This window comes from Sinocyclocheilus grahami, unplaced genomic scaffold, assembly GCF_001515645.1.
Source record: "Sinocyclocheilus grahami isolate Dianchi unplaced genomic scaffold, SAMN03320097.WGS_v1.1 scaffold593.1, whole genome shotgun sequence".
Classification (NCBI taxonomy): Eukaryota; Metazoa; Chordata; class Actinopteri; order Cypriniformes; family Cyprinidae; genus Sinocyclocheilus; species Sinocyclocheilus grahami.
The window spans coordinates 464,335-486,157 of NW_015505772.1; the positions used below are offsets into that span (position 1 = coordinate 464,335).

Here is a 21,823-nt window from a genome sequence, read left to right on the forward strand (position 1 = left end):
GTCTCGGCTCCTCAGCGAAAAACTGATGTGCATTTGCGAAACACGCACGCCAACTGTCATTGGCTTGTTTAGTTTACACTCAAAGGTGATTGGGCTCTCGGGCGAGATCCCAATTCGTCAGTCACGACTGACGTAACGTCTCCGTTCCCTTCTTCCGGGAACGAGGGTTACACAAGTAACCGAGACGTTACACTATGTTAAAATAGCAGGATTTCTACTATCAAGTATACTACTTGTTGCAAATAGTGGCAATTATCTGCACTTCAGTATTGTAGTTCATTATAAAACAGTATGCAATAACGTATTGAGTGTAAATTATAAATTTAAATTATTAAATGGATGCCACCTTATTGGTACAATAAAGCCCTCCCTACACTTACCCTACCCCTACCCGATACTTTATTTTCAACTTTTTGATTATTTCCTTAATTTTTATTGAAAATAAATGCCTTTACGATGTGATCCGAGACTTGAAAAGGGAGCGAAAAAAAGTTTGGCTAAAGGCGGGATCGAATCTGGGTCGATCGCATCAAAAGGCCAAGGGCAAGCACTTATCCAGCTGCACCATTGGAGCTGATGTTCTACAGCCACTTTTAACTAAATCTAAATATACACTCCGTATTTTTTATTCCATAGTAAAGGCAATTCATATAATACATTTAAACTGAGCTACTTTAATACCATCTCCGAACATTCTACCAGGACAGGTTCTTCGGCTGGTTCTTCCCTGTATACGTTGATTGACAGATGTCTCGTCCAGTCAGCGGTGAGTAATCCCAAACCAATGGCACTGTCTCGAACTATACCTAACTCTTCCGGTTTGTCTGATTTGTCGTTGTGTTTTCTGACTTGTTAATTTGTTTTCAGATTTGTCGTTGTGTTTTCTGAATTGTTGTTGTGCTTTCTGAATTGTTTTGTTTTTTTTAGACTTGCATTTGCGTTTGTAATTTGTTCTTTTGTTTTCAGAATTGTGATTTGTTCTGCACTTCTCGGCCACTGTACAAATGTCACATGTGGACATTTAGAGGATTACAGAACTAGTTCAGGATGTGGAAATTGGAACTTTAAGTGGGAAGACATGCAATATTTCAAATGAAAAGATAATCACATTGGACATGTTTTCTCTGCAGGAGCTTTATATCCAACCAGCATGAGGATCAATGAGCAGGGGAGGCTTGTGGTGAACTTCCGCACAGAGGCTCGCTTCAGGGGGTTGTTTGTAGTGGCACATTCTGGTGCGTTTTGGCATCTCTGAAATCGTATTAATTATATTAATATTAATATATACATCGACATTGTTCTTATGGAAAGATTCATTTTTAAAGATAATTTAGTTGAGGAATAATTTGTCATAATGTTCAACGACATTTTTATCACTGACGACAACGAGACGATAACGAACCAGAACTCTTTTTGAATGACTAAAACTATGACAAACCTATTGACCTTTTCGTCGACGAATAAAAACGAGACGAAAATGTTAGGGAGGGACGATTTGGGAAGAGATTCATTCGATTTCAGAACGAATCTGCTGCGTGGTTCGGAGGTTAGATGCCTACATTTGAGCCTGCGGGACATAAGCTAACATACACTTGCTGCACATCGCATAAAACGTTCAAAAATGTCAATATGTGGGCGTAAGAGAAGAGCAGACATATAAATAAATCTGACGACGCAAGAGAGAGCTCAATTCGGTCCGGTTTTCTGAGCGCAGACACCGAAGCATACACTCACAGAAAGCGCGTCCTTTTTTCGGTTTTAAAGGGACAGCAGCTTAATTTAGTTTCTATTGTCCGAGTCATTGATGTTAATCAAGCAACAAAAGAAAGACAGAAAATCACTCACTGCTATTGACTGAAAAACTTTAGTAGCCCTAAAGAATAATCTAAATGTATTTATAGAAATAAATATGTCTGCTTGAAAGAATGAAGGATATGGTAAACAAGTTGCTATAGTATAAAGAATGCATAATTAGCCTATATAACCATTTGTATTTCATTAAAAAGAAAACCATGTGCTTGTTCTTTATGAGAAGTGGTTTTATTTAATTTTAACATAAAGGCATATTGTGTGTCATAGCAGTTAAATCGTTCACTGAAAAAATGCTACTAAATTTTTTTAAGGTAAGTGGTCACAAAATTTATTTTAGCTACATTTAATAAAAAAAATATGTTGAAAGTTAGTCAAATAAATTTGTTTATATACATGTAGCTAAAATAAATTGATTGCAACCACTTACCTTAAAAAAAATTTGTAAATTCAATGAATCATTTTTTTCAGTGTTGTCTATCATAATAAAACCTTAATATCAATACTATGTAATGAGTTTGGAAATTTTGGAGAAATGCTTAATAAATGCATTACACTGTAACTAAACCCATTAGATTTTAGTCGACTAAAACTAGACTAAAACTAAAAACAATTCAGGTGACTAAAATATGACTAAAACTAAATGGCATTTTAGTCAAAAGACTATGACTAAAACTAACTCAAAATTTGCTGTCAAAATTAACAATGTAATGAACTTTTTGCCTTATTTCCAGCAGCGGATTTGAGGGGTCAGAAGACTGCAGGTAAAATCTAAATATCATATCTCTCTTCTTAAATTGTTTATAGAACAAACGCCTTGATTTGATTAAATTAACTTGCTATCTTGCTATCTTACCTGATTACCCAGCATCACCTGTGAAGTCCATTGTATTGAGTGCAGACCACCCAGGCTTGACCTTCAACCTTACTCTGGTTAGGACTGAGCTGACCTACAGCCAGCCTGTCCAGCAATGGATGTTCATTTCAGACTTTGCAGTGAGTTGTTTGGATGCCTTGCAGACTCCCCATCCCTGCTGTACAGATTCAAAATTATTGTGAGTATGCTAGCAGTGTTAACTAAAACTAATTGAACTAATTAAAAATGTAAATATGAAATGGAAAAACTTGAAAGCTTGGCAACTAACTGAAGTACTAAAATTAAAACTGAAATAAATATAAATGAAAGCTAAATAGAAATATAAAAAGACAGACACAAACTAATAAAATGACAAACATAACAAAATTACTAAAATACTCATTCGAATTATTAAATGGTATATAAAACTATATAAATAATACTAAAATGCACGTTTTTATATTTGTCTTTCATTTTATAATAAATTATACATTATACAATTTAAATTAATAATAATAATTGAAATATGTTATTTTAGGAAACATAATTTAAGTGGTTTGTTAAGACATTTTCAGTAACATTTGTCTAAAAAAAGTCCCATGACTCCACCTTGCCTCTAGGACAAAGCCCAGCCAGAGACCCAGGCCAAGAGTTTTGGGGACGTGAGTTTCAAGGCCCTGCTGGCTGTAGATGACCCCTCTGCCCTCTCTCTGGTGAAGCAGCCAGGATCTGACGGATTCAGACTGGATTCTACTCCTCTTTTCCAGGTCTAATCTTTTTGAAGGTTTATTAGTTATGGTATTGTAGAACTATATACAGTGTGACATCCTGTACTGGATTCCTGTCATTTACCAAGTCAACCTTGCTCAAATCCTCTATTATCCTTCTGGTCTCTAGGTGGCAGTAGGACGGGAGTGGTTCATTCACACCATCTACACTGTGCGTTCAAAAGACAACGCCAAGCGTGGCATTGGCAAGCGAAGTGTAGAGTACCACTCAATAACATCAGGTGACCTTGTACCAGCGGAGGCCAGAGGACGCTCCAGACGGTCCAACAGAGAAGTCCCGGTCCTGGCGGAGGAGATCGGACCCGAGAACAACCGAGGAACGAATATCATGCACATCGCTCTGGACCGCAGCCGTCGGCGCTCTGCATCTGGGGAAGAGCTGTTCGCAGACGGACTGTCTCCACGGGAGCTCAGTGGACAAGGTGCGGAAGAGGACGCGGTGACTGTGGCAGGAGCCGTCGTGGGACTGCTTCTCACCGTCCTCGTGGTTATAGTGTTGGCACTGATGGTTCGCTCAAGGTGGACGCCTGTGAAAAAGGCCCCAAGAGTCTCGTCCAGCCTCCAGCCTGTTATAGTTAGAAGTAGCCTTGATAATGGTGACAGTTCAGAGGTCTGAAAGACTAATGGACTACTCGGAGATATTACTGTTCTCCTTTGTCATACATGGGATCAATTTGTTTTCTTTTCTTTGTTTTTAACAAGTGCCTCTGACAGGTTTTATTTTACGGAGAACTCACGACCCAGTTCATCACCAGCCCAAAGAAATCATTTTAAATTACGTTTTATGTTGTAACTCTGAAATTCTGCTTGTCTAATAATGGATTGAGGTTTACCCAGTGTTCAGAGTGCTCAGGGGGGACCCTGAGCCCTACCCACTTTTTTGAAAGTAGACTAGAATGTGAGAAAAGAAAGAAAGAAAAATGTGTCCTTCAAATATTAATAATTTTAATATTCTTTTATGCCAGTGGATATATTGACAGAAACAAGATCTCATTTGGTTCCATTTTAGTTGCATTAAATTCCAGAATTCCAAAATGATTTTTTTTAATCCAAAATAAAATATTAACTAGAATAATAGTGGTAATGGTAATAGTAATAATAACAATAAAATAAAGAAGGACCACTCATTAGAAGAAGAAAAAGTTTAAAAAAAAGTTTTTTTTCCAAGTAATAATAATTGATAATAATAATAGAGTTTTTTTTTAGGTATTTTTCATGAGAATTTTTTATTATTATTATTTAATAATCATAATTATTATTATTGTTGTTGTTACCCTAACTTGTTTTTTTTTGTTTTTTTTTACCTTTTAATTAGTTGTGAATACAATTTTTTCACAGCACATTCCATACAAAGTGTATGAAAGTTTAATTTAAAAAAACATCTCAATCTCATTGGCCCTGTCACTTTGAACACTGGGTAACACCAGATGAACGAAAGATGATATCATTTATACAGATGATAAGATTCTGAAAGGAAAAGTAAGTTTGAGAATGTTTAAGTCATTTCTTATGGGTCATGTGGTGCATTCAAATGAGCTGATCACGACACTGACACCTGTATTGTGTGTTTCACCTTTATTTATCTCAAGTGTTAAATATTGGCTTGTATTATAGCATATCACAGGTTTTTAACAGCAAGTGCCAAGCTTTTAATGGAGAAATGCTGAATATGCATTTCATATCACCGTTAAATAGTTGTTGTCACAAAGTTTACATTCAGTCTGTCAAATGTTGTCAAATTTCATCTTGTTGCTGCTGTTTTTATTACTTGTTATAATTTAAGCATTAGTATTCATGAGAACCGCATGTATTAAATATTGCCGTCTTATCTCACCGAGTGTCGTTTTAAAATAAGGGAAAAACTGACACGGGAAATCCCTCAGATTTCTAAATTTGTGTTTGACTGTCTTTTGGAGTTTTTTTCCAAACCAGATTCACTCCACTGACACTGATGTATCAGCTATAACATTTTTGTTGTCTTCACTGTCATTAGACACATCAAACTGTTTATGCATCCATGAAAAACCAGCATCCTATTGTCAAATCCATTTCACCTCCTGACAAATATATTCCTCATCAGGCTGATAATATTTCAAAAGAAATGTGCTATGCAATAAAATCACTGGATTGTTTCCATATTCGCAGGTTAAGAAACACGAGCACGACATTTTGGGCACAATGAAATAATCTTTGTTTGAAATGGTATTTATGGTGAGATATTGTGTTTTTTGTACATGGTTCACTCCTAAATATTTACAATGCTAAATGCATTTTATGTACTGGGCCTTGAAGCACAAAATAAAGTCTTGAGACTTTAAATATTTGAACGTCTTATAACTGTGCTAAAATGTGTTTGTTCAGTTGTAGTTAATTCATAGTTGTGAAATGTTTACCTTTCCTGTGGTCGAATGAGTCTGTTGAATCCGTTGAACATGAAGCGCTGTAGGATGCTGATCTCCTGGAGCACTAAAGGGTCCTAAAATCTGGAACACGCTGAAGAAAGTACCTTGAAGTGAAGGTTCTCTAGGCCAGAGACTCCAAATTTAGTCTCTCTAGGATGGAGACTCGGGACATGCTGCATCTGTTGTTGTCTCGCTGGACGAAGACTTTGAAAGTATTGTACTGTATCTGTTGATGTCTCTTTCCTCACAGGCTTAAAACTCCAAATGTGGTTGAATCTGTTACTGCCTCTCTGGATGGGAGACATTTCTCATGCATTTCTCATTTTCCAAACCACTACCAGAATACCTTTGGTAATGTTCTGAATGCATCAAGTCCAAGCACGATGGAAAAGGATTGAACTGTCAAGCATGTATTCATTTGTCCGTCGGCTGCTAAATTTGTGTAAGATGTTGCACTACACATCTCACACTGAGAATACTTATTTCTCTGAGTAAGTGTAAAATGGATGTGATGTAGGCTAGTTTACATCAGTTTTGAGGTTATGAATGGATTTGGATCCATCATCTGTTTCACCCACTGCTGCTACATCCAGAGGACCTGAGGAATTTTCATGGTGGTCACAGGCCAAAACCTTAGGAATTAGTCTCTAAATGGGTGAAAGCTGAAACTGCATGTGGACCAATGAGAAGTCCTGTCTTTCCCAGGATTGGTAGCAGAGGTCTACTTCTTGCCCTCTAGTATCTCTATCTGATGGCGTGGGACAGTTTGTGTTAGTTCACCAAGATCCAATCAAATTGTAGCAATCCTTTGTCCACTGTTGTGTTCAGAGAGGGGGACCTGGAATGTGCCGTTCACCACAGTAAACATAATAAAAGCACTTTATTTGATAGAACTGTATTAAAACGCAATATGTACGCCACATAATGTGTTTGAACACAAAATATCAATACAATAGCAGTCAATTTGCAACAAGAAACTAACATGGGAAGCTCAAAACATCAGGCTTTTGGTGAACGGAGTTTCTCTTACTAACCTAAATTTACCCAATACTGTAATCCGGAATGTCTTTGTTAAGTGAATCATATCCTTTCTTCGAATCAACATTCAACATTCCAATATTTCTCTAAAGATGAAGTTAAAAACTTTAAGAACAAAATATTTGAATTTTTCAGTTGCACCAAAAGCAAAGGAAGACTTAACGGAGTATATCCTTCTAGAGAATTTTTGAGATGTCGATTTGGTCTTTATGTTAACAACTGTTCCTTTTGTGATGATCAAACTGAAACTACAGAACATTTTTTTTATGATTGTAAATTTGCCTGTGCCTTTTGGGAAGATCTGCATTACTGGTTATTTCCTAAATTTTAAGATTGCCCTGTTTTAACAAAGGAAAATGTATTATTCGGTTTATTTTTGAAATATACGTGATTTAGCCATTAACAATCATTATTCTTGGGAAGTTCTTTTTGCATAAGATTCCTGAAAATTCTTCCAAATTTCTACATATGTCACAAAGAACTATGTCATTATTTCTGTCGCTGAAACAAATGAAAAAGAATGCCTTAAACCTCTGTAATTTAATAGAAAATCTTAAACTTGCTGAAAACCCCTAGTAATTGTTTCCCCCTTATTTTATGTTATGATGCTCGTCTGTTGTCTGATTAAGAAATGTTGCTTTTGTACCAGGCCGTTTGTGGTAGTTTATATCGTTCAATAAAGTTCATTAAAAAGAAGAGAAAAAAAAGCTCGAAACATCAGAGTCAGATCAAATCCAAGACAGAAAAAAATAAACGAATGAATGTCTAGGAAGGGTGGGATTCTTTGAAACGAACTGCTCAAAAGAACCGACTCGAGAACATTTCTCTGCCAACTAGATAACGTAACCAATCAGATTCACCACAAGCCCTCACGTGACTGGACCAGGAAGTGAGTCCAGAATGGGCTCTCTCTCTTCCGCCTAGAGTTACTTCTATCCCTGTTACACTGTTGCTTTGGGAAACATGGCTACTGCCGGAGATTCGAGAGTAGAGCTTCAGAAGGAATTAGTCTGTTCTATTTGCCTCGATTATTTCGACGACCCTGTCATTTTAAAATGCGGCCACAATTTTTGCCGCATGTGTATTTTGATGCACTGGGAGGAAAATGGAGGCGATGATGTGGGTTACCAGTGTCCGGAGTGCAGGATGGTGCGTGGTTTGTTTTGATAAATGTTGCTAGATTCTGGGTTGCTTAGTTACAGCTGCTCGAATGAACTTAACGGATTTCTATAACGTTACATTCGCGTCTAAATCATGCACTAGGACCTAAACCGGCAGTCTAAATAACAACCGGACTTTAATAGGTGTGATTTCTCCGACCTCCTTTATTGTATCATAACATACAAATCGCCGCACGAGCCTTTTGTCAATACACAGCACCGATACTTTTCTGCACATGCTACACATGCTTCTGTACATGCTACTTTGTCCTTTTTTGCAGGTGTTCGCGAAAATGAGTTTCACCAAGAATTACCTGGTAAAGAACTTAGTGGATAAACTGAGCGACTTCGACTATCTGAAGACGTGTAGGCCCTCTGCACCCGCAAAACCCGTGAAAATGGACGGGAAATGTGAGCGACACCACGAGGAGCTCAAGCTGTACTGCCACACGGACAGGAAGCCCATCTGCGTGGTGTGTCGGGAATCCAGATCCCACAGGTGAGGCTCAGTCACCTGAATATGCTCCCCATATTCACTCAAAATCTAGCGAGCTACCTGCCTAGACATCATTTTTGGGTTTATATGCTCAAAATGCTGTTTGTGTGGGCAGATCAGTAGGTTTCGATGCTTTGACCTCTGCTCTGTCTGAGGACCAGATGTACTTCATTCTAGTATTTTAGATGAAAATGGCTTTAGAAATGAAGCATCATATGTCACTGTTATTATTTTTCTAGACACCATGATGTTGCTCCTGTACCCGAGGTTGTTGAAGACATGAAGGTTTGTTTGACATTGCTTGGTTTTGTCTGTTGCGTAACTGATTTGATTGAGCCTTTCTGTCTCTGTCACTTGTTTGTAGTGTCTTTTTCATTCCTTCCTGACCTCCTTCCTGTTATCTTGGTCTAAATGCCGGAGTTGGCACCAGAAGCCATAGACATTTATTGCTAACCTTGGTGCTGGAACAAGGAGTGACTCTCTGTCACTGCAGTGTTGTATGTACATGTGGCATTTAGCACTTACGTTAAGTGCTTTTTCTTACCAGATAGCCGTGGAAATGTCTTTAAGTAACTCGTAGCCATTGCTTGATTGTGGTGTTTGCAGTCTTGAGGGTTTTTTTTAAGAACATTTCAAACCAAATACTATGTGAGCAGTGTCTGGTGTTTTCTGGATCTAGGTGTGAAATTAACACCAAATGTGGGTACTTTTTGCACAATTTTGCTCATCTAACAGCTGCTGGGGCCGATACACAAATGTGTGTGAAGAGTTTGTCTTCATATTTGTAGTCTAATGTGAACACTAGAAATGAACCTTGACCATTTGCAATTTTAATTAGCTTTGAATCTAAGGTGCATTATGAACGCAGAGCTCTGTACATTCATTTTTTAAATAAATAATAAATTCAGTATATTCATATTATATTATTGACATAATTATATTAAATTGTATTTCAATAAAAAATTTAAATATACATTTTTGTAAAAAATAATTTTTATAATTGTATAATTCCAAATATACTGGCTAACATTCTAAGTTAACAAAGGGCTCTGTATACTAATTTTTTAAATAATACATTTTCTGTATATTTTTCAATAAATATGTAATAATTTCAATGTAATTATATTATTAAAATTGTGTGTGTGTGTATATGTGTATATATATGATAATATATATGTATGTGACCCTGGAGCACAAAACCAGTCTTAAGTCGCTGGGGTATATTTGTAGTAATAGCCAAAAATGCATTGTATGGGTCAAAATTATTGATTTTTCTTTTATGCCAAAAATCATTAGGATATTAAGTAAAGATCATGTTCCATGAAGATATTTTGTATTTAAAAATATAAAGACATTTAATTTCCTACTGTGAATAAATTAACTTAATTTTGATTGTTAATATGCATTGCTACGAACTTCATTTGGACAACTTTAAAGGCGATTTTCTCAATATTTAGATTTTTTTTGCACCCTCAGATTCCAGATTTTCAAATAGTTGTATGTCAGTCCTGGAGCACAAAACCAGTCTTAAGTCGCTGGGGTATATTTGTAGTAATAGCCAAAAATGCATTGTATGGGTCAAAATTATTGATTTTTCTTTTATGCCAAAAATCATTAGGATATTAAGTAAAGATCATGTTCCATGAAGATATTTTGTATTTAAAAATATAAAGACATTTAATTTCCTACTGTGAATATATTAACTTAATTTTGATTGTTAATATGCATTGCTACGAACTTCATTTGGACAACTTTAAAAGCGATTTTCTCAATATTTAGATTTTTTTTGCACCCTCAGATTCCAGATTTTCAAATAGTTGTATGTCAGTCAAATATTGTCCTATCCTAACAAACGAAGCAAATGGCAAAAAAGCTTATTCAGCTTGAAAAATGCGAAAATTTCTTTGAAAATTTAAAATCTTCAATTTTGAAAAATTGACCCTTATGACGGTATATACTGTTTTGTGGTCCAGGGTCTCACATACAGTATATATGTTTGTATGTATGTATATATTTATATTTGAAGTGTTTATATTATTAAAATGTATTTTATTTAATAAAGTATTAAATGTATTTTTATATTTATTTTCATAGTTATACAATTCCTATAATATTTATTGTTAATGTTAACCTAAATTAAGTTCCAAATTAAAACTCTGAATGGGAAGTTAACTGGAAATCTGCATTTTATTTTTATATTATGTTATTATTTTATATATTTGAAATATTTGAAAGTTAAAAATGATTGTTAAAAAAATCTAAATGGCTGGTAAAACTAGTTCATCAGTCACTGTGGTTGGTGGGCAAAGAATTCTTCCTTATCCTTCCCTTCTGGAAATTTACACATTAGCGAAGTACGACACCTTTCACATGCGTGAATTATCTGTTCCTTTGGATTATTTTTATACTCCTTGTTCAGAGCCCAAGGTCAAACATGTTCAAATATTAGATGGAGTGTAAAGCAACAGGTGAGTATCAGAATGAAAGAATATTCTTTTGCAGACTGAAAAGAGAACTGTTATTAGAAAATGAATCTAGTGAATAAACACAAAATGTAAAGCAACTCTACACACATTCCAAAGGTTATTGAAGTGTGCAATCTTAAACTCCCTCGTAGTGTAGTGTCCAGTTTCATTATGTGAACTGTTGCACTTGAACTGTTTGAACTCTTTGTTTACATTGTTGGTGCTGCTACATTAATAAGGTCCATAGATGTTGTCAAGATCCTTCCCAGGACCATTTCTTCTATTGTACTTTGCATCAATTTTGTGCATGCTTGGAGTTGAAAGATTTCTCTCTTGTTTTAATATGCAGAGTGAGCTGAAGCTGAGACTCATCAAGCTGAACTGGCAGAAGTCCATGTGTACGAGAGTAAAGAGCACAGACGAGCAGGCCAAAACTGATGTCAAGGTATGAAAGCTCAGTTGTTCCCACGCTGACTTTGCATACATACAAATGACTCAAAAATTGGTGGTTATATAACCTGCTGTGGATTTATGGTCCATGAGGAGGCCTTGATGCTGAATCTCAAACATCTACATCTCAACAGCTCAAAAAACAAGCCTTGAAGGAGAAGATCGAAGATGATGTTGGTGCCCTGGTTCAGTTTTTGTTGGATGAGAAGGATGATCTGTTGGAAAGGTTGGAGGTCGAAGCGGAAGCCACTATCGGGCTGATCGACGCCAACCTGAAGCGGGTGGAGAGCGAGGCAGCCAAAGTGGACAAAGCCATCACTGAAATTCAAAACCAGCTAAGTGACAGCGCTAACTTCGAGGTGAGGAACTTCATACCTCCAGTAACTGTCCATCTATTATAAAATAAAATGCTTCGAATTACACAAATATACTTTTTCAGTTCAGAAGAATTGCGCTCTTTTGGTCATGCATTAAAGGGTTAGTTCACCCAAAAATGAAAGTTCTGTCATTAATTACTCACCCTCAGAATTTTCATTTTTGGGTGAAATATTTTCCACATTTTCTGAACTGACGTGGCTGCAAAATATGCAGTATATTTTTACATGAATTATGAATTTTATTATTATAAATGTTCTGAAATTTATTAATAAATAAATGGCGACAAACATGCTACACTTATGGTTGTAAGCATAAAATGGAAATCTGAATTATAAATTTGAACAACCTATAATTTCATATTTGTTAATTTGAAGCCCATTTACAGTGAAAAAAGAAAACCAATTTATTGTATTTACATATTTATGACAGGTTACACAAAGAACAATAACTATATTAGTGTCCACAAAAATGTCATCCATAGTATGATAATGCTGCGTTTATTATTAGGATGTTGAAATTTTGCCACCTTAAATGCTCAAGCTATTTGAAGTTGGATGGATTCTGATTGGCTGTCGAGGTTTTAACATTCATCAGCTGGAAAAAAAATTCTGGAAGTGATTCCAACAATATCTTTCATCTGTCATTATCGTTATAGTTGAAATCTGGACAATTCTATTCTCACAGAATTAGAACAAATGATAAAAGGGTATAGTTATTGTTATAGTTGTCATCTTTGGTGTAATTACATTATATATATCATTACATTATATCTGGCCATGTATTTTTATATATTGTTATTGCTTCTTTGCTTCTCACAATTGTGACTTGTATGACTTTGCAGCGTGACACTATTATTATTATTATTAACGTTTTTGGTTTTTTTTCCCCCAGAGTATCAGTAATTCATACTTAAGGTATGTAAATCAGTTTTTTTTTAATCAGTTTAATTCCTTATCTTGTTAGCTATGATTATATCTGCCCTGCTAATAATCTGGGTATTTTTAGTGTTTGTCTCTCATAATGTGTTTTTTTTCCTCAGCTCCTGTCACATAAACCTCAGCGTCCAGGCCTTTACCTCTCCTCCAGATTTCTCAGAGTTCACAGGCCCCTTTCAGCTCATCATGTGGAAGAAGATGATGCACGTGTTACACACAAGTAAGTACTGTTGGTGCATTAAGGTGCGGTCACATTATTTGGAGAATTTTTGCCAGCGAAATCCAGTCATTTCAGTTGGAATCTATGATATTTGGAAATTCATATGAATTTCTCGTTGACCAACAGAAAGTAGCTTCATACGTCACTATACTATTGACAATGGACTTTTTTAGAAATTTAGCCAAAATGTCACTAATGTGAACACATTTTTACCCCCTCAGTAACTGCATTTACATTACCCTTCAAATTGCGCAAATTGAAATTGAAAATTGAAAATACTCCCAATGGAGGATTTCGCAAAAATACCCATATATCACATAAAAAGGATTTAAGCCCCATTCACACCAAGATCGATAACTATAATGATAACAATATTAGCGTCCACACCAGAGAACGATATCGACAGTTTATTGTAAGCGCACATGCGTCTGCCGCTTTAAATTCTCGAGCTCGTTATAGAAGGATGGATTCTGATTGGCTGTCAATGTTTGTATTGTTCGTCAGCTGGAAAAAAATCGTTCTGGAAGTGTTTCCAACTATATCGTTTCTCTGTGCCTTTATCATTATAGTTGTAGTGTGGACTATGCTATTCTTTAATATTGAGAACGATTTTTAGAACTATATCTTTATCGTTATCTTTAAAGTTATCGTGCTTGATGTGAACGGGCCTTTATGCTCGCATGAGGTGGCTTTTCAGGCAATTCGAAAAATAAATATTTCAGTATATACGTTTTTTTTTGCATTTACAGGTATATGTAAAAGTCACATGATCATTCTTCAGTGTACTATAACCTCCACAAGCACCTCATACGTGGCCACTCTGAAGTATAAAGGGCTTTCCTTGGCATTAATGCTTGTATAACAATTTATTTACACTGCACACGTCTGATTAAGGCTCCGACATGGCTACCGGAGCAAGTGGCTCTCCACGCTGCTTTGCTAAAGATACTCACCTACGTCTCCTTCGATTAAAAGTAATGGCTAGTTTGGTGGCTGTGATTATATACATAAACCTACCAACATCCGTCACCATGACTTATCGCGAGAGGAAAAATTACGTTTTAGTCGCATAACATCGGTTAATGGAAATGCTGTAATTTCGCAATAGTTTTTTATCAATATTTATAAAATATTCCAAAGATTTTGTGCAAATCTGTAATGGAAACAACAATCTTAATAACAATAGTATGATTTTTATTTATAGTTTTTACAACAATCTTTTTGTGAGTTTTTAGTTACATGCTAAACGGCTAACCAGATCTTCCTTGTTTTCCAGTGCCTCAAAATCTGACTCTGGATTTAGACACGGCTCACCCATCATTGGCCATCAGTGACTTTGACACCAAAGTGGAGGAGGGCCGCATGCGTTCCCAGGAGCCCGACATGCCGCAGCGTTTCACCCGTTTCTTCGGGGTGCTCGCTACCGCCCAGTATTCCAGCGGGCAGCACTACTGGGAGGTGGACGTACGGGACAAGGGGGTCTGGTATCTGGGCGTCACCACCGAGTATAGCAACCGCAAAGGTTTTGTAAACCTTTCGCCCTCTGCTGGCTACTGGAGCCTGTGTCTTCAAGACCGACTGTACGCCAACGAGGAAGACTCGCGCGTGCCCGTGGCGGACTATTGGAACTCGCCTCGTGTCGGCATCTTCTTAGATTACGACCGGGGCCACGTTACTTTCTTCGACGCCGTCACTATGAAACGCATCTATAACTTTGTCACATACTTTGACGAGCCTGTCTCGCCCTTCTTCAGCCCAGGGAAAAACGACCCAGGCAGCAGACTACAAATATGTCATTTCTACTGAAAATGAAGCGATGCGTACGTGCAGTTCGCAACAAAGAAAACAAATAACGATAAATGCTCCTGTTTTTGTGTTTTGGTAAACATTTCAGGGCATTTTCCCTCCTGGAAGTAGGGAGGATGTTTGTTCTTAAGCTCTGCTGGGTTTTTGGATTCAGTTGATCTGAATTTACTAGTTGCGTAGAGCTTTGATACACCATAATCTGAAGGAGTGAATTGAATTTCTTTTGCTCTTGAATTGTGATGTAGCCCCACTGAAATTCAGGTAGAGAGGCATTGCAGGTTTTTTCGCAAATGTCGACTTTAGCTGCTCTGTGTCGTCTTATGTCTTAGACCTCAGTGTTGTCTTTTGTACAATAGTGTAGAGGTGAAAATAAGGATTGAATCAGGTGAATTTTTTTTGGATGTTTAATGTTTGATGACAACATTTCAAATTGGAGAAATTCGTCAAATGATTTGGAAAAAAATATATTTTTATTTTAACTGCTTAACTGCTGTGTATTCCATTATGTGGCATATATTCACTTTTTCCCCCATGTTACATTTTTCATTTTTTACATACTTTTTGGCACAGTTTTATCTGTAAAGGATGTATTTGTTAGACAAATTACCCTGTAATGTAATGAGTGTTACATAAGGATCTGTGTTCAACATTTCGTAATAGCTCAGCCTGCAATAGGTGCTATGCAACTTCCAATATGACAAAGTAGATCAGATGTGCTGTGAGGAGCGTCCTTCTGTTCATTTAATTATGTAGAGATTCATTTTTATAAAGCAGTACATCCGGAAGCTGTGTGCCGTTCATGTTACATCATTTTAAAGTAATTTTCAAATCCATTATATTAAATATTTTAATCTTTTGTTTTAGCTGTAGTCTAATATGAGAGATCAAAAGAGAGATGCCGTTAGGACTGAAACGAGCACAAAGTTACATTTCAGTATTTTTTGACTGAGCTCAGATGGTTTGTTGTTCATGTTGCTATTTACAGAACTAGTTTAAATGCTAGAATCACTGCAGCCATTTGTACAAAATATCGTTTGAGCTGAGAAAGGACCAAGAAAACACTGTACCAGAACCAGATGTTTTGTACATATGCTGTGAACATGAACACTTTGTGTTGCCCAGCTAAGAACTAAGTTTCAGTTAACATTTATAGTACTTTATTAATCACTGTCTATTTTTTCATAAGAAATTAGTTCAAGTTGAAAACATTGACTGTATTTTTAATTTTTTGGATTCCTTTCAATCGCTGATGTAAGAACTGTTACATCACCTAACTGCTGGATGTTATCACGAGTACATTTTACTTTTGTGTGACTTGTTAAAAACCACTGCGATGTTAAATGTTTTTCTCTGCAGTAACAGTCATTTTAAAAATAAAATATTACAATGATTTTTTTTCCCCTCAATATTTCGTATTTCATAGAACCAAAGTTCCTTCTTTAAAATATAAAAATCCATAGTATTTAACATTTTTTGAAGTAAACCATTTGGATTCAAAAAGACAAAATATAATTTTCAAGTGACTTGTATTTACAGTTTTATTTCAAACTGCATTAATTGACCAGTAAAATGAACATACGGTTGATTCATGTAATACAAGATCTTCGTTGTTTTTTTAAACTGATGAAGCACATTTATTAAATCATCTGTCCAAGCACTAGAGCATGCGTTGGATGGAGTTAAGGTCCGTTCACAATATGAAAAACTATTATTAGCGCTTGCACCGATGGACAATAACAGTTTATTCTAAAATGATTCTAAATTCCCAAACTATTGCTGTGGTGTGACTTTGCAGTGACATTAGCGACATTTTGCGAGGAAAAAGTCCATTGTGCTTTGTGAAACTTGACAATAGACAGTGGATCAATGCGCCGAATTCGAGTGACCAACGTGAATTCATGAAATGTGTTTGGAATTCTTTTGCTTTAATGAAAAATTCCTGATCTTGTGGATTCTAAATTAAAATAACACTAAATTTTGCTCGCGAAAACTAAAATTGACAGCAACTTTGTCAGCGAGAGCGATTTTATTGTTAAAGTTACAATTACAGTTACCATTCTTATTGTGAACGGGCCTTTATCGCAACGGAAGCAACTAATTGTCAACTTGCAATTCGCATATATTATGAATCAATATAAAGTATAGAATATTTGTTTTTGGTTATTACATAATTTTTTTTAATTTCCAGCCTGGCAATAACAATTCATTACAGGTGTCTCGCTGCAGCAGAAACCATATGCCAATGCTAGTCAAATCAGTAACATGCAAAAATGTACTTTGCACAGATATTAAGATATACGTTCATTGTTTCAACTGTGAGCCACCGTTCATTAACCTTGTACAGTATCACAGAGAATAGCCTATTAAGGAGACTCAGTGTCACATAACCTTTCAAGAGACAAAACTCCACAAAATTAAAGGGAGGTGATTTTTGAAATCATTCGCTGGTGATGGACAACCTCGAAATGAATCATTCAGGAAAATGTGTACAAAACATTAAATAAATAGATAAATGAAGCATTAACTATAATGCTGACTAAAGACAACATTTGGTTGCTACACTGTGAGCACAACGTATGATTATTTACAGAGAAGAGCTATAATTCCACATAGCTGATCATTTTTAGAGAACATTAAAAATCAGAGGCAATATATGTGAAATACTTGGGTTTGATTATATTTATATTTCTTCGTTCAGCTGGATTTTTCAACATGTAAAGTAGCCTTGTGCTTTAGAAAAATAAATAATTTGGAATGGAAAAAATATGTCCTTTTTGGCTCCTTTTGTTTAGTGGTTACATTTTTTTAAAGCGCACAGCAGGGATGCACATCACTTCCTGTGCTGAGGGATGATCAGCTCAGATGTTCAATCTGAATGATTTGAACTGAAAGTGCTCACCGAATAGCTCAGGTATAGTGAAATCTCAGTGGCAAATGCTGTCATAGGACAATACAAGAAGCCAGTGTCATTTACATGTTACATACACCAAATATGTTAATAATATGTACACAGATGTGTATATTTACAGATGCTGTTGCAGTCATGGAAAGGTCAACATCTATGAAACAGTAGAGAGGAATTTTGGAAATAATTGACTTTTCTGCAAGGGTTGAAGATGGCGATTAACAAAAAGTTTTGCGATATATAATTTTATTTATACACAACTTACATGATTTCTAATAAGAATCTGTGCTTATTGATATGGTTTCTGTTATTTACAATCAACATTGCCGGTTTATTAGAGAAGCAGTTCTTAATTTTGGAACATGAAAATCAATAGATTAAAGAAAAGTGCAATCTGTTCATTCGATTCTTCCTCTCTGGTTTGGCTGAGGATTTCGCTGATATGACTGCAGACTGTGATGAGCCGTTACTGCAGGTATCGGTAGACTTTGAAGCAGTGGTTACCAGAATCGGCCACCACAACGTGGCCGTCGGAGGTTAAAGCGAGGCCCTGCGGCCCATACAGAGGGTCAGCACTTGTGTTGATGTAGGAGAGGAATGAGCCTGAGCTGTCAAACACCTGAGGGAAAAAATGAAAATGGCCTTAAAAAGTGCTTCTAAAGAAAGTGACTAGTTTCCTGGAGAACTTGGAAAGAGGAAGTGGGTGTTTAGAGGATTCATTACCTGTATTCTGCTGTTGCCCCAGTCTGCTACAATGATGTTGCCGTTAACGTCAACAGCTACCCCTGTGGGGGCATTAAACTGGCCGTTTCCCTCTCCATGGGACCCGAATTTAAACAAAAACTCCCCATCTGCACTGTAGACCTGAGGAGATACGAATTTTAATCACCAATATTTAATAGAATGATACATTCTGTAACTTTTCCCCTCATTAAAAAGTTTTACTGATAAGAAATGAATAATATATTTAAAATCATCAAGTCAAAAAAAAAAGAAAATATATATAAAATTTTTTTTTTTGGGGTGGAACAGGCCAACTCATGGGGACTGCCATTTTGAAATCACAAGACCAGACGAATACTACTCACTTTACCTCAGTTACCACCATTATAGGACACTTTCACTCATGAAATAAATGAATCATGGCTGACTGTTAATAATTCATTTTTACAAAGACATCAGTAACTGAAATGTATTGGTTTTCTGTAAGGATGCATCCACACCACTAGGTGTCAGTCAAGTCAAGCACGATTACCAAGTAAAACACAACTTAAAAGATTACTAAGAGCATCTTTTTCATTAACCTGTTAAAATATATGAAGGTGTGACCAAAAAGATGACGGTAGCCATTGACTTCCCCACAGTATGGAAAAAATTCTATAGAAGACAATGACAACCGTCAACTGTTTCTTCAAAATATCTTTTTTTGTGTGTTACTCATACAGATTTGGAACAACTTGACAGTGAGAAAATTATGACAGAAATTAAATTTTTGGGTGCACTATCCCAAAATTCTCTATGATATTCTGGTCTCCAAATACGGTTCAGTTCCCTTCCTTCAGTGCATTTTTATGGTCTTTTATTGTCGACCAGGTGAAAATTTGTAAGTATGACCTCAACATCACTCACCTTGACGGAGTGGTTATGAAAGTCTGTAACGACAATTTCATTCTTGTTGTTGACCGCAACAAAATGCGGACCTGCATGTGAGAAAACAGAAAAATGAGGGAGAAGAGACATTCAGACATGATAAAGATAAAGAGAGCATAGAAGAGAGCAGGATGTCATGTGATCAAGATCTCCTAACTGATCAGATAGATTTTGTGATGCTCGCCAATTGGATTTCTGGCCAACTTTTGGTTAGATACACAAAGCACAGAATCATAGACTCTTGAATTCAGTTCTAGAATGAAACTTAATTCATTTCAATAAGATCAATCACCACATTCTGGGATGAGAATTCACTCAATACTTACTGAACCCAGGGCCAGATTTACTAAACTTTTGCTCCAGTGCAAACTTTGCACCACTTTTGTCTAAAAAGGAATGGGAAAAACACAAACAAGGGTAAGCGGAGACAAATAAACGACAGGCCAGAAGGGATTCAAACAAATAAAAAAAGTGTAGGAGCTACTTCAAAAATATGGAGCAGACCAGAGGAACAATGGAAAATGCACATCCCAAAGCAGTCCGCATGCACTTACTTAACAAGGGTTAGGAAAAGCAACTGATATATTTAAATAGTAAAATAAGCAGCAGAAGGTAAAGTTTTTGATGAACTACAAAAAGCATGACTAATATGAATGCATCTATTAGAATATAGTCTCTCAAATCTATGCATGCTAGGGGTGGGCGATATGGCCAAAATCTCATAGCACGATATGTAACAGGTAACAATATAACTATTGACTATATAGATAGTTTTGCTTTAAATAAGTTCTTTATGATATCAAAATTTTGATATCATAGAAATTTGATAATTTTTGTCACCAGTGTCAACATCACAAAAAAAAATAATAATAAAAATAAAACTCAAGCTCACTGAAGACGAGAAACTCAGTGATTGAATAAGAATAAGAAACTAATTACAAACAATAGGACAAAAACTACAGTAGAACAAATAAATAAGAAATGCTACATTATATAAAGTTATCAAATTTATAACAACACTTCTTCACTGTGTAAATTAAATATATATTTCTTCTTATTAAAGTTACAAAAGTGATTTAGTCAAGAGCAGTGAGAGATTTTCTCTCTTTTATTGTTTGATTAACATGAATGACAGACAGCAATATTAGACTGCTGTCACTTTAAGAGCTGCCGGATCCATTATACTGTCACGTTTTTTTTCTCAGCTGTTTCCTTACACTTAAGACCTACTTTGTTTAAGAGGTTACTTGCAAATATGGGCATTTTGACACATTAAAGTGTGTGTATTTAACCGTTCAAGGCCTATAAAGCGGCAGAAATAACTCTGTTCCATACTCCCGCGCTCTATGAGCACCGTCTTCACGTGCCTCTCTGACAGCACTCACATATAGCGAAATTAGTTCTCTTTTGTTGCTGATTGCATTTCAACCACAATTCTTAAAAACGCGTGCAAACAATAAGTGTTCGTGACCACGTAGCACACCAATGATAGTCCAAAATCGCTACTGGTTGACAATTTCTACCAGTTAATCGTGTCTACCGGTATATCGCCCATCCCGCATGCTTTCATTATTTATCAGACAGATAATGCAACTGAAAATATGGGTTATGCTAAAGTAAAATACAGGAACAGAACTGACACAAGTTTACATCCTTTCAGACACTGGAACTGAAGCCTGTGTAAATCTGGCCATTTCTGTATTAAACAAACCAGTCTTCTGGGGCGTTTGTCTTCCCAGAATGATTCTTTGTTGTTGCTTTTGTAGTGAAAAAAATGTATATCATTTTTTGGGGGGCGTTTGTTGATGAACTGCAACATTTTAGGTTACAAGAAGAGCTCCTGAGCTAGACAAATGAAGTATTAGGAAGATATATTAGAAGACAAGCAGTTACAGCACACAACACGGGGTGTTAACACACAACTTCTCTTTAGTGCTTACAGTAGATAGGTGAACCACCTATTTATTGTCATTGTGTTGTAGTTTCTACCCCCCCGTACCTGCGAATTGTCTGTCTGAAGTGCCTCTGGCTCCAAACTTGGTCACTAGTTTGCCATTAGATTGAAAGATGAACACACAGCAGGCTTTATTATCCACTGCAATGATATGACCGTTCCTATCCACAGCCACTCCTTTGGGTCCCATCAGACGGCCTGCACCGATCTTATTCTGCATGAGGCACAGACAAAAAGGGAGGGAGGACCTTATTAAATGGCTCTTAAAAATACTTGATTCGGGTTAGTCGATCATGGCGCCGAGTAAGAAAATAGAATGATTAATATTTACTCAAAGTCATAATTCACGTCAGTAATTTGGAATGGAAAAAATATGTCCTTTTTGGCTCCTTTTGTTTAGTGGTTAAATTTTTTTAAAGCGCACAGCAGGGATGCGCATCACTTCCTGTGCTGAGGGATGATCAGCTCAGATGTTCAATCTGAATGATTTGAACTGAAAGTGCTCACCGAA

The 21,823-nt window shown here is 36.2% G+C and overlaps 3 protein-coding genes across 4 annotated transcripts in view; 2 read left to right on the top strand and 1 right to left on the bottom strand.

Moving 5' to 3' along the window:
* LOC107557211 (FRAS1-related extracellular matrix protein 2-like) overlaps window positions 1-4,457 on the top strand; it is a 63,076-nt gene extending 58,619 nt beyond the window's left edge. Inside the window, 6 exon segments of the mRNA XM_016240546.1 lie at window positions 1,131-1,235; window positions 2,544-2,573; window positions 2,678-2,807; window positions 2,810-2,864; window positions 3,286-3,432; window positions 3,563-4,457. Coding sequence (XP_016096032.1) covers window positions 1,131-1,235; window positions 2,544-2,573; window positions 2,678-2,807; window positions 2,810-2,864; window positions 3,286-3,432; window positions 3,563-4,069 — 974 coding nt within the window. The 3' untranslated portion in view covers window positions 4,070-4,457.
* Window positions 4,458-7,771: 3,314 nt separating this feature from the next.
* trim47 (tripartite motif containing 47) lies at window positions 7,772-16,192 on the top strand. The gene is made up of 8 exons (XM_016240568.1): window positions 7,772-8,042; window positions 8,335-8,552; window positions 8,789-8,834; window positions 11,364-11,459; window positions 11,599-11,823; window positions 12,734-12,756; window positions 12,882-12,997; window positions 14,274-16,192. Exons 1-8 carry the CDS (start codon window positions 7,857-7,859, stop codon window positions 14,801-14,803), a joined length of 1,440 nt encoding a protein of 479 aa, XP_016096054.1. The 5' UTR covers window positions 7,772-7,856; the 3' UTR covers window positions 14,804-16,192.
* Window positions 16,193-16,330: 138 nt separating this feature from the next.
* LOC107557228 (tripartite motif-containing protein 3-like) lies at window positions 16,331-21,543 on the bottom strand. 2 transcript variants are annotated; one of them, XM_016240569.1, is made up of 5 exons: window positions 21,358-21,543; window positions 19,685-19,744; window positions 19,338-19,408; window positions 18,432-18,572; window positions 16,331-18,327 (listed from the first exon to the last, which is right to left on the bottom strand). In XM_016240569.1, the coding sequence occupies exons 1-5, from the start codon at window positions 21,530-21,532 to the stop codon at window positions 18,175-18,177; spliced, it is 600 nt and encodes a 199-aa protein (XP_016096055.1). In that variant the 5' UTR covers window positions 21,533-21,543; the 3' UTR covers window positions 16,331-18,174. The 2 variants fall into 2 exon arrangements, with proteins under 2 accessions (XP_016096055.1, XP_016096056.1); XM_016240570.1 differs by lacking the exon at window positions 19,685-19,744.
* Window positions 21,544-21,823: the final 280 nt, after the last annotated feature.